Consider the following 17,380-nt stretch of genomic DNA (forward strand, 5'->3'; position numbering starts at 1 on the left):
AGGTAATCAGACCTTCGTTGCTTTCTGATGATACCGTGGTTTTAGTTTCTGACACTTTTTAAATACAGTTTTTAAAATCAATTTCGTCGTTTCTTTCAGTCAGTGAGTGACAAAGGAAAAAAGTTTAAAGAATTTAGTTCTGTTGTGCTCTTGGAATTTGGACTAAACATATTAAAATATCACAGTCTTCTATCTCTATTTAATGTCTGGTTTAGTTCGATAGTAAATTTTGTATAATCGCTAAATTTGCAGTGGCTAAGACTCTTTGGTGGCGAAAATCACTATACGCTCCGACAAAATCCTCAAACAAAATCCTCAAACGTCGACATTCCGCCCTAAAACCGTTAAGCTAGCGAAACAATGTAGCGAAACGTCAACTCATTTAACATTCTAAAATGTAACGGTTGAGGTTTACAAAAAACGTCGAACATTCTAAATGTTACACAGAACATATAATGGAACAGTTTAGAGAGAAAAAAAAAATCCTAACACGGAAGTTGTAACTCAAACACCGCCAACAGAACACGTTGGCTCCTTGAGGGGGGGAACGGAGAACTGAGGGGGAGTGAGAAGTTTAGGGAAGAACCCTCTTTCCTTCAGCTGCTGACGCGGATGGGACTGTTTGTGCAACGACGCAGCGGGCCATCGAAAATCCAACAATGTTATCTGGGATTATAACTGTTTGGACCATTCTTGCGGTAGCACAATGTTACTTTTCCGAGGAAAATTATACCGATGAGTCAAAGATGCAGCCGCCCACTGTCGTTATAGTTGTAATCGCACGGAACGCCGCTCATTCTTTACCATATTACCTCGGAGCTCTCGAGAGATTAAACTATCCCAAAGAGCGCATCTCTATCTGGTAGGTGACTTACTTCCCTGCAGTTTAACATGGCCGATTATCATTTTACTATTTGTAGATGTCAAAAGGTCAATCTTATTTGCATTTCATCACCTCCTTCCCTTGATTTTTGCAGACTTTCCCCCAAAAGCAGACCTTCTTCCCCCTAACTACGTTCAGGATGTGTTCGTTTATTTACTTAAATACATTTATTATATTTCTAGCACATACTTTTTTATTATTTTTTTTTTTTAGAAAATATATACTAGTCAAAAAGTATGCCATATAGTTCGATTTAACGTTCAAAATAGCTGCAAGTCGTTTATTTTGTGACTTAAACAAGAGAAGTCAGATGCTACATCACAAATATGATAATCTGTTATTTGAAAAACGTTTATACCATTTCCAACTAAAGTTTACATTTTAAGTACTCTAAAAATGTCATGTGGTGTAACTACCAAGTAAAAAGTAATACCTTAATTTCCTTTAACCTCGAATACATAAATGTACACGTCTTAAAGGTTAAGTTCACCCAAAAATGAAAATGATCCCATAATTTACTCGACCTCAAGCCAATCTTCTTTCAGCCAAACACAATCAGAGTTATCCTGGCTCTTCCAAGCTTTATAATGGGAGTGAATGGTACCTGAGATTTTGAAGTCCCAAAAGCGCATCATCCATCATAAAAGTAATCCATACGGCTCCAAGAAGCAAAGCGATGCGTTTTTGTTAGAAAAATATTCATATTTATTACTTTACAAACTATAATCAAGTCATATACACCTAGGATGGCCTGAGGGTGAGTAAATTATTGGATTATTATTATTTTTGGGTAAACTAACCCTTTCATTGTTATTTTTTTAAGTTAAATATAAGTTAGTTATATTTTTTAAAGATAAAATCAAAAAGTATATATTAATTCATAACTATCATTGCATTTTTGGAGGGAGTTGCACCACATGACATTCTACAACCTGAAGTAACTTTTCCTTGTCATAAAAAGGGCAAATTATCCATATTAAGAGACTTGTTGACCTTAGCATGCAGTCATGAAGGTGATCAGGGGTCCTCACTATGATATCACTTCCTGTCTTATGTTGTTTATGTTTCTGCATGTCGGATACACCACAATTGAATGACACCAATGTCTCTAATCAATTGCTGTCTCTCTGTTTATTGTTTCCTGTAGGGCAGCAACAGACCACAACACTGACAACACAACAGCAATCCTGCGAGAATGGCTCACTGTCATGCAAACACAATATCACTATGTGGAGTGGAGACCTTCAGATAAACCCACGTGAGACGATCATCACACAACATGCACGATTGGAAGATATGCTGTCCTGATTAAAGCACAATTCTTAAATGCTTTTGGGTGTTTGTAAGTTTAGGTACTACCACCAGTCAAGTTTGATTCGACTGCTTGTTTTATCTGCACAGGTCCTATGCTGGTGAGCTGGGGCCCAAGCACTGGACTAACGGCCGCTATGAGTATGTTATGAAGCTCAAACAGGCAGCGCTGAACTTCGCCAAGAAACGCTGGGCTGACTACATTCTGGTATGACCCAGTTAAAGTATACACCCTGATTTTGGGTCATGCAAACCCAAATATCTATAATAAGAATATATATATAAAAAATATAAAAAAATAAATTAAAACCAGGTCCAAATTCTCAAAGGTTCATGGAGGTTCAGTTCTTATTGGGGTCACAATTGAAAAAGGGGTTGGAATATACTAGAATAATTTTAGCGAATATCTTGTATGTTTGTTTTATTTATAAAGAACTATTAAAACAACAGGATGTTGACCGTTGTGCTTTACAAACGAACGTTCACTGGAAATGAACGTTTACTGAAAACTGGAATGGTTTAACATTTGCTATTGATCTCAGATAGAAAAATAAAAACAGGATTTAACCACAGAATTAATGTTTATCAAATTTCAGAGAAGTATCAAACTGTACACCAAAATTCTTTATCACCAATTTACAGAACTGGGCCAAAATGCCCAGATTGGAAAAAGTTTATGTACGGAGTTCCAAACCATCCATGATTTAATTTGATGTAAACAAATTCAATAGTTAAGGAGGTAGCATATATAATGAAAACAGGAATGGGCCAAGAATAGATCCTTGGGGAACCCCACTATACAATGGAAAAGATGTTGACCAAAATTGTCAGAAAAAGACCCGTTAGAGAGGAAGATTTTAATCCATTCAAATGCCATGTCCCAAACTTCCACCATCTCTTTTAGGCAAGAGACAAGGATATCGGAATCAATGGTGTCAAACGCTGTGCTGAGGTCTAAACACTAAATTCACAGAACTACTACTGTGATTTGCTTTAAACCCCAATTGAAATGTTTCAAATATATAATTTTATGATATCAAAACTATTAATGACATTTTTTGTGTTTATTTCCTCATCTGCAGTATTCAGACACAGACAACATCCTGACCAACCCGGACACCCTGCACCTCCTGATGGCGGAGAATAAGTCTGTTATTGCACCTATGCTGGATTCACAGTCAGCATACTCCAACTTCTGGTGTGGCATCACTCCACAGGTACAGAACCATGAGTTTCCAGCTTGGAAGTGTGTATTAGTGTGTGTATGTTGTTATTGAAACGCAATGAGGGATAGCTAACATTTCATCTTGCTATACGCCACATCAATAAAGTGGCCATATCAGCTTCCACTATTGCTGTATAATATTAAGAGCATTGGAGAAGCTACTTTGAAATGGTATTTTCTACATTTATAGACTACTGGTGATTTAAATTAGTTTAGTCTACAGGCAAGCTTAAACAAAGTAGCTAACTTCATTGTGTGTGTGTGTGTGTGTGTGTGTGTGTGTGTGTGTGTGTGTGTGTGTGTGTGTGTGTGTGTGTACCATACAAAGGAGTGGGGTCACTACAAGTTTTTTCAAGAAATGTATAATTTTATTCTGTAAATATGCATGAATTTATCACAAGTGGCAGTAAAGACATTTATAGTGTTTTAAAATATTTCTATTTCAATTAAATGCTGTTCTTATGAACTTTCTATTCATCGAATAAAAACAGTAACATGGTTTCCACAAAAAATATTAAGCAGCACAACTGTTTACAACATTGATAACAATCAGTTATGTTTTTTTGAGTATTAAATCAGGATATTAGAATGATTTCTGGAAGATCATGTGACACTGGACTGGAGAAATTATGCTGAAAATTCAGCTTTGATCACAGGAATAAATTACATATTAACATATATTAAAATAGAACACACTTTTTTATGTTGTAATAATATATTTCACAATATTACTGTTTTACTGTATTTTTGTGTCAAATAAATGCAGCCTTGGTGAGCAGAAGAGACTTTTAAAAACCTTTTCTTTTAAAAATCTTACCGACCCCAAACTTTTCAACAGTAATGTGTGTGTGTGTATATATATATATATATATATATATATATATATATATATATATATATATATATATATATATATATATATTCCTTTTGCCATCACATATTTTTTTGCTACTAATGGACATAAAATGTTGCATTGGAACTTAGAAATTATAATTCTTTTAAAAAATGGGTTCATTTACATGAATTGTCCATACAAACACATTCAAATGGAATCAGATTTCTCAATGCTACATTTATGAGAGCAAGTATTGACAGTCAAGCTGTGTGCGCAAACAATGTGACAAAACAAGTCCTCTATTCAGTTAAAGTGAATATCTCCAAAAAAACAACAACATAACTTTTGAGGGTAATTGTTCATTATGGATCTGTTTGGATGCTGTTTGCTCAGATACTTTGTTTTTTGACTATGTTGTTCAGTTTTCTCTCTGTTTCAGGGCTATTATCGTCGTACCGCTGAGTACTTTCCCACAAAGCAACGTCAAAGGCTGGGCTGCTATCCTGTCCCGATGGTCCACTCCACTATCCTGCTGGACCTGCGCAAACAGGGCACCAGGGAAGTGTCCTTTCACCCACCTCACAAGGACTACTCCTGGCCCTTCGACGACATCATCGTTTTTGCCTTCTCCTGCAGGATATCGGGTACAGTGCCCCCTTCTGGATGACTCCAACGTATCTCACTTCCCTTATGCAATATGATGAGTTTAACATTTGGATTTAGTTTGGAGGGAATGAGGGGAAAATTCTTATCTGTGTCCAACATTTTGTTGGATTTACAGTCAAATAGCATTGGAAACAGCTGACAAAGTGAATACAATTTCTGACAATATTTATTTATCTTATATAATTCGCTTTTTAAACCAGAGGTTCAGATGTATCTGTGCAACAAGGAGCGTTATGGGTATGTGAATGTACCCGCGAAGCCTCATCAGACGGTCGAGGATGATCGAATCAATTTTGTCCACCTTTACCTGGAATCTTTGAGTGAGTGACAATGACATTTACATTTTTTTATTGAATGATATCAGCATAACAGTTTTGCAATAACTTGAAAATGTACATTAGTTTCAGAATGTTGTAGTATTCGGCATGTCCCCTTTTTTGTTTTAATGATAACAGCACTTAAGCTAGCATGTATTTTCCCTTGTGAAAAAGAAGTGCATGTGTATTGAATGTGCACTTGTAGTATACTTCAAACTTTACAAATATTTTGTACTTGTAAACTGTTCTTGCAGATAATAAAATATGAAATATATATAAGGCTGCTTAAGTGTACTTAAAGATAGTACACTTTCATGAATATGTTTCTGGACACTCAAGTGCACTTTGTAATAATGTCATATTGAAAGTCTTGATTTAAAGTACACTTATTTTGATGTGTTGGCTAACATACTAAAGCACATGTAAAGTACTTGATTATCATTTTAACTGTAGCATGTTATTCGATATTACAATATTACTAAGTTAATGTATTTTAAATTGCAACTTCATAACAAATGTGTAATTAGAAATGTATTTAAATTCATAAACTTCTAAATGTCATAATCAATTGTTAACAAACAAGTATTCATTACTTCAAGGAGCTCATTGTTTCTGCCTTAAATTATTACATTGTTTAAATTAATACATTTTTCGCTAACTATGATTTTGTATATGTACATTTCTGAAATACATAACTTAGACAGTTACCTCTGATGACAGATTACTCTAATTTGTAATGTGGACTCGCATTTTCTGTAAAGCTGCTTTAAAACGATGTGTATTGAGAAAAGCGTTATACAAATAAATATGAATTGAATTGAATAACATACAAGTTTGAATAGAAATCTCACTAAAGTATATTTTAGTTATCCCATATGTCAAAGACAATAGAAGTAATTAGCACACTTTAGATTAGGGTCCAATTTTCACTATTTACTTGCTATTAACTATAACTTATTTGTTTTATTTGTGTCCTAATAAGATGGAAAATAGCAATAAATACATTTTCTGATTTCTCTTTATTGCCCTTTTTAGGGTTAAAGTAAATTATAAGAAATAAAGTCACAAGAACCGCTTTAATTTTTTACTCCGAGGTGGAAACAGGCTTTCATAGCAATGACTTCTACAAAACTTAAATGATCATAATAAATCAGGAATGTTCTTGTGTGATTTTCAATGTTGTCTCAGACTCTTTGGACCCCACTGTATATGAAGATTGTATTAAGGTTGTGCTAGTTAGCGATTAGCTCCTTAATCGAACAGAATCATTGTCAAGGATTTGAGTCCTAATTGAGGTCATTTCTCCCGCAGTCCATGGGCCGCCCATGTACGTCTCTCGCTATGTCCACGTTCCTCCCAAACAGTCAGATCTCATGGGTTTTGATGAGGTAAAGTGCATACTCTGTCTTTTTTTACCATTGTTGTGAGCTACAGCAATCACTACATTTGATAGAATATTTTGCGTGTGTGTGTGTGTGTGTGTGTGTGTGTGTGTGTCTGTTCTCCTCAGATCTACTTGGTAAACCTGCGCAGACGTCCAGATCGCAGGGACAGGATGTTATGGTCGTTGTATGAGCTTGAGATTGATGCTAAAGTTGTGGATGCCATAGATGGAGCGTAAGTATAGATAAAAACACAATAGACATCAGAGCTGCACTTGCACGATTCTGAATAAATTGACAATCAGGGTTTTTTTTTTTTTTTTTAATAGAGATCGCGATAAAATAGAGATAGACAACTAAAAGTAACATGCAATTTTCCAGAGGTTCTGACAAAATGATAATTTCTGCAATCTATTTAAAAATATTTAATGAATTTGAATGTTCAAATGAATGATTCATTGACTCACTCATAGACACTTCACTTGTTTCATTACTGGATGAATCAGTGTTTTAGAGTAAATTTTTTCATGATGTTTTATAAACAAAGTTTGGTTGGAGCACGTTCAGATAATCTGCCCAATCAATTTGAAGAATGAAGTTTCTTTCAAAAGGTGATTAACTCCTCTACCAATCACTACCGCAGACATCAGTGTTTATCTGAACTATGAACTTATATCCTAGTACTTCTGTGATAATCTGAATTATTATAACACAGAAATAATGATGCTGTGTGGTTGAAAAGGCTAATCGTTGTCATTTAGAAATGAGATTGTGAGGGCGTCCGAATCAAGTTTGCGATCTATTAACAATTAATCATGTAGCTCTAATAGACATTTACTGCTATAAGAATCTTCATGCATTCTAGTTTATATCTACTGATAATGCAATAATTGTGTTTTCAATTGTGTGTGTGGATGCAGCGCTTTGAACAGCAGCGACATTAAGATTCTAGGTGTCGATCTCTTACCTGGTTACTATGACCCTTTCTCTGGGCGAACGCTGACTAAGGGAGAGGTGGGCTGCTTCCTGAGCCACTACTACATCTGGAAAGAGGTCAGTGGCCCCAAAACTATTTAAACAAATGCCTTTTGGTTTGGTATTTTATGTAAAGCAGTGTCATTCAGACCGAGGTGTAAAGAGTACCTGAAAAACATACTTGTGTTAAAGTACAGATACCGTACAGCGAAAATTACTCCATTACAATTTACAAGTCACCAATTCCAATACGCCTGTATCTGATTTTAACAGTACTGAAGTATTTTACTCAGACTGAATGTAGGCTCAAAGATGTACCAGTCCTCAATGCCAGTGAAAAACAAGATACAGTTGATTTGTGAGGAGAGCAATCAGATGGTTTTTTTTTTTTTAAATCAAAATAAATCTGAACACCTCGAAAATGCAATAAATCAAGGTCACTCTTAAATGTCTACAAAGACACAATTCTCAGTTAAGCTCAACTGCTCAAAAAGGGCATAAGTAAACCAACATCCTTCAAAAAGGTCTCTTCTATATAACGGATAAATAAAATAATGTTTAGTCAAATTAAATAGTCAAAGTCTACTTGCACTGGACGTGCTGGTTTCGGCATGTCCTCGCCTTATATAAGAAACACCTGCGATTCAGCAACTACCTGCTAATAATGCACTCGCATTAGTGTAGAGTAGCCCTGTTGACGAGCTTTGGGTGAACACGGGCAAAACCCACAAGATACAGTACCTTTAGTGCCCTGTATGCACTTTTGTAGCAGAAATAAACTACTGGAGAAAAAGATAGGTGGCATGCAAAATGTAACGAGTAATTGCATTATTTACCACAAATGTGTTGGAGTAAAGAGTACATGTACTTATTAAAAAATTTAGTCAAGTAGAGAGTAAAAGTTGCTAATATATTTGATACTCTGTAAAACTACAAAGTAGCCAAAAATATAATTAAGCACAGTAATTACAAGTCATAACTGAGTGTGGTGTTATGAGATGTACTGTTTTTTTTTATGATTTGAAATGTTTGTTATTGTTGTTTGTTACATGTGTTATGTGTTGATACGGCAGCAGTTCTCTTAATCTAAAACAAATTTCTCCTAAGGGAGACAATAAATCCTACCTATCTAATTGATTACATTTACTCAAATACTTTACACCACTGCATTCATGCATTTTTCAGCATATTTTACTGTAGATTGCCATTTAAAGGTTTATGCTCATCAAGGATGAATTTATTATTTGATCACAAGACACAGAAAAAACAGTAATATTTTGAAATGTTATTACAATGCAAATGTATTTTAAATTACATTATTATTCCAGTGATGTAAAGCTGAATTTTCAGCATCATTACTCCAGTTTTCAGTGTCACATGATCCTTCAGAAATCATTCTGATATGATGATTTGATTATCAAGAAACATTTATTATTTATCAGTGTTGGAAACAGTTTTTGTAACCAAGATACAAATTTTCAGGATTTTTTGATAAATAGAAAGTTTCAAAGAACAGAATTTATTTGAGATAGTAGTGTCTTTACTGTTACTTTTGAACAATTTAATGCATCTTTGGTGAATAAAATTATTAATTAAATCTTACGGACCCCAAACATTAAAATAAAATAAGTTTTTAGTATGTCAATTATTTGTCATCTCTTGCTCATAGATGGTAGACATGCAGCTAGAAAAGGCGCTGATCTTTGAGGATGACATGCGTTTCCAAGTCAACTTTAAACGCCGTCTGATGCGACTGATGGAGGAGGTGGAGCAGGTGGAGCTGGACTGGGACATCATGTGAGTGACACCTGTCTGTCACGCGGTTGGCGTGGAGACTTGAGGGAACCAGAATCAGAATATTGCTTTTGGTGCAGTTTAAGGAAAACTTAAATTCGGCTTTGTCACTTTTTTACGTTTTATAGACTTTTTACACACTTCTGTTTTTATAATTGTATAGGATAAACTTGTCATATCTATGTAAACATTTTAAAAATCTTATTTAAAGTGCCCCTGTTATGCTTTTTCAGATATTAGCTTTCATGTAGTTTGTAATATAGCAGTTTGTGACTGTAAAAGGTCTGAAAATCAAAGATCAAAAGTGGACTATAAATGGAGTTATTTTCTACCAAAAGAAAGAAGCAATTCTGAACAACCTGAAATGAGTCGTCAGTAATTCCAGTCTCACTTCCTGCATGAACCTACAAAGGTTTGTAACATATTTGCATATGCCAGCCATATATAATGCCAGACATATTTATTGTCTGTCTGTAAACAACATCTACTTTGACCCTCAATCGCTGTAGTTGTAGATGAGGCCTGGAAGCTGAAATTTATTAATTTAGTTTCCAACACGCACTAAACAGCAGACCAATCACAACAGATGGGTCATCTGACCAATCAGAGCAGAGTAAACCAATCACAACAGATGGGTCATCTGACCAATCAGAGCAGAGTAAACCAATCACAACAGACTGGGTCATCTGACCAATCAGAGAAGAGTAAACAAATCACAATAAACTGGGTCATCTGACCAATCAGAGCAGAGTAAACCAATCACAACAGACTGGGTCATCTGACCAATCAGAGCAGAGTAAACCAATCACAACAGACTGGGTCATCTGACCAATCAGAGCAGAGTAAACCAATCACAACAGACTGGGTCATCTGATCAATCAGAGCAGTGTAAACCATTCACAACAGACTGGGTCATCTGACCAATCAGAGAAGAGTAAACAAATCACAATAAACTGGGTCATCTGACCAATCAGAGCAGAGTAAACCAATCACAACAGACTGGGTCAACTGACCAATCAGAGCAGAGTAGACCAATCACAAAATACTGGGTCAACTGACCAATCAGAGCAAAGTAGACCAATCACAACAGACTGGGTCATCTGACCAATCAGAGCAGTGTAAACCAATCACAACAGACATCTGACCAATCAGAGCAGAGTAAACCAATCACAACAGACTGGGTCATCTAACCAATCAGAGCAGAGTAGACCAATCACAAAAGACTGGGTCATCTGACCAATCAGAGCAGAGTAGACCAATCACAACAGACTGGGTCATCTGACCAATCAGAGCAGAATAGACCAATCACAACAGACTGGGTCATCTGTCCAATCAGAGCAGAGTAAACCAATCACAACAGACTGGGTCATCTAACCAATCAGAGCAGAGTAGACCAATCACAAAAGACTGGGTCATGTGACCAATCAGAGCAGAGTAGACCAATCACAACAGACTGGGTCATGTGACCAATCAGAGCAGAGTAGACCAATCACAAAAGACTGGGTCATGTGACCAATCAGAGCAGAGTAGGCTCTCGAAAAGTTCTCGAGTTTAGAGAGATAAAATCCTTGATCAAACCGTTAGACACTGTGTAAAAAAGAGGAGATGTTGCAATGTATATTATGAGAAATGGTATTTTCATTGGATGCATGTACACCTGTTGTAGGAGACCTCCAAAACAAAATTGGGAACCTTTAAAATAGCAAAATAGGGGCACTTTAAAATATGCTTGGGTAATCCAGCTGTCCAACTCCTGACAGATGATATAGCGCCCCATCAGGTGGCTTTACTGCTGTGGGATCTGTTGCAGATACCTGGGCAGGAAGAAGGTGCACCCTGGAGAGGAGGTTGCAGTGGAGAACGTGAGGAATCTGGTGTACGCCGATTACTCCTACTGGACGTTGTCTTATGCCATCTCTCTCCAGGGAGCTCAGAAGCTCCTCAACGCCGAACCCATATCCAAGATGCTTCCTGTGGATGAGTTCCTACCCATCATGTATGACAAGCACCCAAAGTGAGTATGACACTCAAGTCTCCAGAGACTGGGACTAAACATACCTTAAATGTTAAAATGATTTGTGGGGTTTGTTGCAAACCCCTTATAGAAGTGATGTTTCTAATTTTAGTTGACAAAAGTTTGCCCTCTCACCATAAAGGCATATGCATACTTGGATTTTCTCCTTGATTATATGTTAAACAAGTCTATTTTAAAAATGTTAGTAGTTTAGTTAAGTTACAGTCCAGAAATATAAGAGAACATATTTTTGCAAAGCAGGACTGACTGAAATTGCTCACCACAAATGTGTGCTTTGATTTGGAGAATTTTATTCTAAAAACTCTACATAGTTTCTTCACTATGTAATTGTACAGGTCATTTGAGTTTTATGGCTAGAGCGTTTTAGACTTAAGCCAAGAAAGAAACTCTGATCTTGAGCTGGCAATAGCTTTGATTCCTCAGCGTGACTGGTTGTTTGTGCTGTGGGTTGGCATGATGCCATCCCTTTTCCTCTGTCCGTTTCCTCTCCATCTCTGGCTCTTATTCATTCTGCTCGACACGTCCCGCCTGAAGCTCCTCATCCCCACAGAGACAGATCAGAGCAGTATTCTCCTCTCATTTTTCAATCTTTCCATCGATTCACGGCTCTCCCGGTAGAGACCGGCGTGCTGCTACTGCCCCGCTGACGGCTAACCCGTGAAACACCCTGCCCTGCCCCAGCTTCCCCGCTCCGCATTCCAGCCAAATTAGCAGCTACTTTAGCCGGCATTTGCTTCGCTCTCCTTCCAGATCTGACAAAGCTACGGGCCGTCTGCCAGCTGGCCCAGGACATGCATACCCTCAGTACCTCTACAGGCTTTTGTTGAAAATAATTGATACTTGATTCATTTATTGAGGTAAAGTCAAGCTGCACAAGCCCTAAAGTTATTTGCTCTTCTGGATCCAAAAGAGACATTAAATAGATAAGCGGTGACCTCTTGCTTTAGAAAGGTTGTAATGTAAGCATCACTAATATGTATTTTAAATTTTATTTTTAGGAATTTATAAATATACTCAGTCCAGTCGATTTCCCTTATATTATGTTATATATTATATTATATTTCAGTTGCTCATACCTTGGTTTAGGATTAAAATATGAACTTATATTTAGATTTATACATATGTTTTATATAGTATAAATATTATATTATTAAATAACTATATATACATATACAATTAATGTATATTTTAATGTATGTATGGTATGTATGTATATATATGTATATATATATATATATATATATACACTGTATGTATAATTTATTATATAGTATAAATATAATATTATTAAATATTAATGTTATTATTACTACTACCTTTTTTGCCTTTTGAATATTATATTATACTTCAAGTTAGGGATATTTAAGTTATAAAGTTATATATTATTTAAGTTATAAAGTTATATATATATATCCCTAACTTGAAGTATAATCTAATATTCACAAGGCAAAAAGGGTAGTAATAATAGCATGAATATTTAATATAATATTTATACTATATAATCAATTATACATACAGTATACACTCACCTAAAGGATTATTAGGAACACCTGTTCAATTTCTCATTAATGCAATTATGTAATCAACCAATCACATGGCAGTTGCTTCAATGCATTTAGGGGTGTGGTCCTGGTCAAGACAATCTCCTGAACTCCAAACTGAATGTCAGAATCGGAAAGAAAGGTGATTTAAGCAATTTTGAGCGTGGCATGGTTGTTGGTGCCAGACGGGCCGGTCTGAGTATTTCACAATCTGCTCAGTTACTGGGATTTTCACGCACAACCATTTCTAGGGTTCACGAAGAATGGTGTGAAAAGGGAAAAACATCCAGTATGCGGCAGTCCTGTGGGCGAAAATGCCTTGTTGATGCTTGAGGTCGGAGGAGAATGGGCCTACTGATTCAAGCTGATAGAAGAGCAACTTTGACTGAAGTAACCACTCGTTACAACCGAGGTATGCAGCAAAGCATTTGTGAAGCCACAACACGCACAACCTTGAGGCGGATGGGCTACAACAGCAGAAGACCCCACCGGGTACCGCTCATCTCCACTACAAATAGGATAAAGGGGCTACAATTTGCAAGAGCTCCCCAAAAATTGGACAATTGAAGACTGGAAAAATGTTGCCTGGTCTGATGAGTCTCGATTTCTGTTGAGACATTCAGATGGTAGAGTCAGAATTTGGCGTAAACAGAATGAGTACATGGATCCATCATGCCTTGTTACCACTGTGCAGGCTGGTGGTGGTGGTGTAATGGTGTGGGGGATGTTTTATTGGCACACTTTAGGCCCCTTAGTGCCAATTGGGCATCGTTTAAGTGCCACGGCCTACCTGAGCATTGTTTCTGATCATGTTCATCCCTTTATGGCCACCATGTACCCATCCTCTGATGGCTACTTCCAGCAGGATAATGCACCATGTCACAAAGCTCGAGTCATTTCAAATTGGTTTCTTGAACATGACAATGAGTTCACTGTACTAAAATGGCCCCCACAGTCACCAGATCTCAACCCAATAGAGCATCTTTGGGATGTGGTGGAACGGGAGCTTCGTGCCCTGGATGTGCATCCCACAAATCTCCATCAACTGCAAGATGCTATCCTATCAATATGGGCCAACATTTCTAAAGAATGCTTTCAGCACCTTGTTAGGTGCACACACACACACACACACACACACACACACACACACACACACACACACACACACACACACACACACACACACACACACACACACACACACACACACACACACACACACACACACACACTCATATAGATATATAAATATTCCCATTTATGTTATATTTCTATTCTATTATAACATCACATTGACCTAATTCCTCTAGCCCAGGGGTGTCCAAACTCAGTCCTGGAGGGCCACTGTCCTGCAGAGTTTAGCTCTAGCCAGACTACACACACCTGCCTGGAAGTTTCTAGACTATAAGACCTTGATTAGCTGGTGGTCCAGGTGTGTTTAATTGGGGTTGGAGCTTAACTCTGCAGGACAGTGGCCCTCCAGGACTGAGTTTGGATATCCCTGCTCTAGCCTGTAATCATAAAGATGAGTCCCGCTACTGAAAACCATTTTATTTAGCTGTTTTTCACCCATCAACAGTGAGGACTACAAATCCCATTTTCCCAATCGGAATCTGATGGCGTACTCCACACACCCTCTTCTGGTGCAGCCCTGCCATTACGCCGGGGACCCGGAGTGGGTGAGCGACACCGAGACCTCTACGCTGTGGGACGATGACAACGTGCGCACGGACTGGAGGGGGTCCCATAAAACTCTGAAGGGTTCCCAGCCACCGGCCGGTCTGCAGAGCGCCACCTACAAGGACGAATTGTGAAGTACCTGTACAGTCCCAAAGCATCAGAAATGAGTGGAGGGGTTAGAATGAGTGCGCAGCTCTTTATGAGGACAAATGCCACTCATCACGGAGACCTCAAAACTGTGGATGAGACGAGCGAGACCTGTGACCAACCATTAGGAGGACACTTTTACTCCACAACAACAAAAATCTATTTTTAAATCAGTATTTTTCTTGTTTTCCAGTATAGATGACTAAATATCTCCAACAAGATACAATTTCTTGTTAAGTAAAAGAAAAAAAGATATTTAATTGCAAGATGTTAAGACATGTTTTCAGATGATATATCTTGAATGAAATTTATTGGCATTTTTCAACCAAAAGCAGTGAGGTTTATGGCAAAAAACAAAAGTAACACACAAACAAGCAAAACACAATTTTCCAATGAGAAAGATACAATTTTGAAATAGAAAAAAATAGTATTAATGGAAAACAAGATCCTGTAAAGGCAATACAAGGACTGTTATATTTGACCTCAGTTCAAGAGGGAAAAAGTTGTATTTTAGGACCATTTTTTTGGTTATTTTCATAACTATATATTAGCAATCACCATCGAACACCTGTAGGTGATTGGTGTGTGGGAGAAAAGACCAAATGAGTCAGGTAAAAAAACAAAAACAGAAACAAGGAAATCCCGCACACTATCAATACTTGCAAACGAGGAATCAAAATGATATTAGCAACGCTTCGGTCACATGACCTTCATTGTAGATGCCTGACCAAGGTCATGAGACTGAAACGTTGCTAATAAAATTTTGATAGTCGTTTGCAAGTATTGATAGTGAGAGATTTCCTTGTTTTGTTTTTTTCTTAACTATAAAAAAGGTCATTTTTTGAAGTGGTGTATTAGAATTGTATTACTGGATTTTATTTAAAGTTTAAACAGCTGTTGTGGGACTATCATGCTCAGACAATCAAACAAACAGAGCTTGTATATTTGAAATGATCTGTGTGGTGGTGAACTTTTTATTTTGGTGCACTTTTGCACTGATCCCATCATAATCAAATATCCTTATTTATTTCTCTTCCCTGTCTTATTCCCATCTCTAACTCCCCAAAGTGAACAGTGGGACCAAATGAAATTACATTACATTAGTGTGCCTGGCAGTTCTGTTCAATTTGTTGTTTTTGAAATAAAAATGTTTTTGAAAAATGACCAAATTGGATACCAGTCACATACCTTTTTTTTAAGAACAGTATTTGATCTTAACAGCCCTTTATATGATGGTAAGTTTTTTTTAGCCATAAAAGAGAAAACTTTTTTTTTCAGTCTACTTCACATAGATTCATTAAATTGATCAATAGAAATAAATTATGTGAAAAAATATGGCTGTTCTTTTATAAAAGTGAAAAAAGGATATATATATATATATATATATATATATATATATATATATATATATATATATGCAGAGGCAGTAAATCCATAAACCTAGAATAAAATATGAAGGAGTTATTTAATAAGACTAACTTACCCTTACACATTCTGGGAGGTGACTTGCATAGTATTTTTTTCCTACTATGGAAGTCAATGGTTACAGTCAACTGTACATTCTTCAAAATATCATCTTTTGTGTTCAGCAGAAGAAACTCATACAGGTTTGTAACAACTTGAGGGTGAGTAAATGATGACAGAATTTTGAATTTTTGGGTGAACTATCCTTTTAAAGCAGGGCGACTTCTGCATCTCTATTGCCATCTTTTGGTTAGAGCACAGAAGTACAACAACCACAATTTAGTTCTGAATGGTAGTTTTGAAAGATTCAATTGTTGTTTTCTTTTTTAAATTTAAATGTATTATTCACAAAAATATTTTTTATAAGTATATAATAATTTAAAAAAATAATAAACAGATGCAGCTAGATGGTGAGGCAGGATTACTATCGTTGACTTAAACTGAAACATAAAAAAAACATTCATTAGCCTAATTGAAATCAAATAAACACTAACTGAAATAGAATAAAAGAAGTAAACTTAAAACGTATTGTCAGTTGTCAGTTCAACATTTTAACCAAACAGCAATTAATTCCATAGTAGGAAAAAAAAAAAAAAACTATGGAAGTCAATGGCTACAGTCAACTGTTTGGTTACCAACATTTTTCAACATACCATGTTTGTTTAACAGAAGAAAGAAACATGCAGGTCTGGAACTTGAGGGTGAGTAAATGATGACAGAATTTTCATTTAGGGGTGAACTTTTCCTTCAAATGACTTATTTCAGGGATGTGGCCAAAGTGTTCAAGTGTGCATAATGACTTCAAGGGTTTGTCTTGAATCAGCTCTCTAGTTCAAGAGTCAGGGCACTGATCAGGGATTCCGCCATTTTAAGGGCTGTCTGAATCGAAAAATCCAATGCACTGAAACACTTGCTCCGTAAAAAGTCCCAGAATGCACTGTGAAAGGCCTATTATATCAATGATTTTGCGTTGCGAACGCAGTTACTCGGGGAAAGAACGTTCTCTCTTGCGAGAGAACGCAAAATATATATTTTCTCCCATCTCATGTTTTTTTTTCATCACCATATCATTTTAGGGGCTCCGTACAAAACAAATAATTACAAGTAAAACATTGACAAAAACAG

General features: G+C 36.5%; 1 protein-coding gene across 1 annotated transcript; it reads left to right on the forward strand.

Moving 5' to 3' along the window:
• Positions 1 to 520: 520 nt before the first annotated feature.
• Positions 521 to 15,953, forward strand: cercam (cerebral endothelial cell adhesion molecule). Its single transcript, XM_077243112.1, has 12 exons — positions 521 to 862; positions 2,031 to 2,141; positions 2,285 to 2,402; positions 3,277 to 3,411; positions 4,694 to 4,898; positions 5,121 to 5,240; positions 6,549 to 6,625; positions 6,748 to 6,854; positions 7,540 to 7,672; positions 9,264 to 9,391; positions 11,199 to 11,402; positions 14,544 to 15,953. The coding sequence occupies exons 1-12, from the start codon at positions 660 to 662 to the stop codon at positions 14,776 to 14,778; spliced, it is 1,776 nt and encodes a 591-aa protein (XP_077099227.1). The 5' UTR covers positions 521 to 659; the 3' UTR covers positions 14,779 to 15,953.
• Positions 15,954 to 17,380: the final 1,427 nt, after the last annotated feature.

This window comes from Siphateles boraxobius, unplaced genomic scaffold (assembly GCF_051911475.1).
Source record: "Siphateles boraxobius isolate OS27281-9 unplaced genomic scaffold, OSU_SipBor_1 25, whole genome shotgun sequence".
NCBI classification, from domain to species: Eukaryota; Metazoa; Chordata; class Actinopteri; order Cypriniformes; family Leuciscidae; genus Siphateles; species Siphateles boraxobius.

Bases quoted from the DNA above. Each gene is read 5' to 3' on its own strand.
- cercam (XM_077243112.1), top strand. From the start codon at position 660: ATGTTATCTGGGATTATAACTGTTTGGACCATTCTTGCGGTAGCACAA. The intron at 7,673-9,263 runs GTCAGTGGCCCC...TCTTGCTCATAG, and splicing joins ACTACTACATCTGGAAAGAG to ATGGTAGACATGCAGCTAGA. The intron at 9,392-11,198 runs GTGAGTGACACC...GATCTGTTGCAG, and splicing joins GAGCTGGACTGGGACATCAT to ATACCTGGGCAGGAAGAAGG.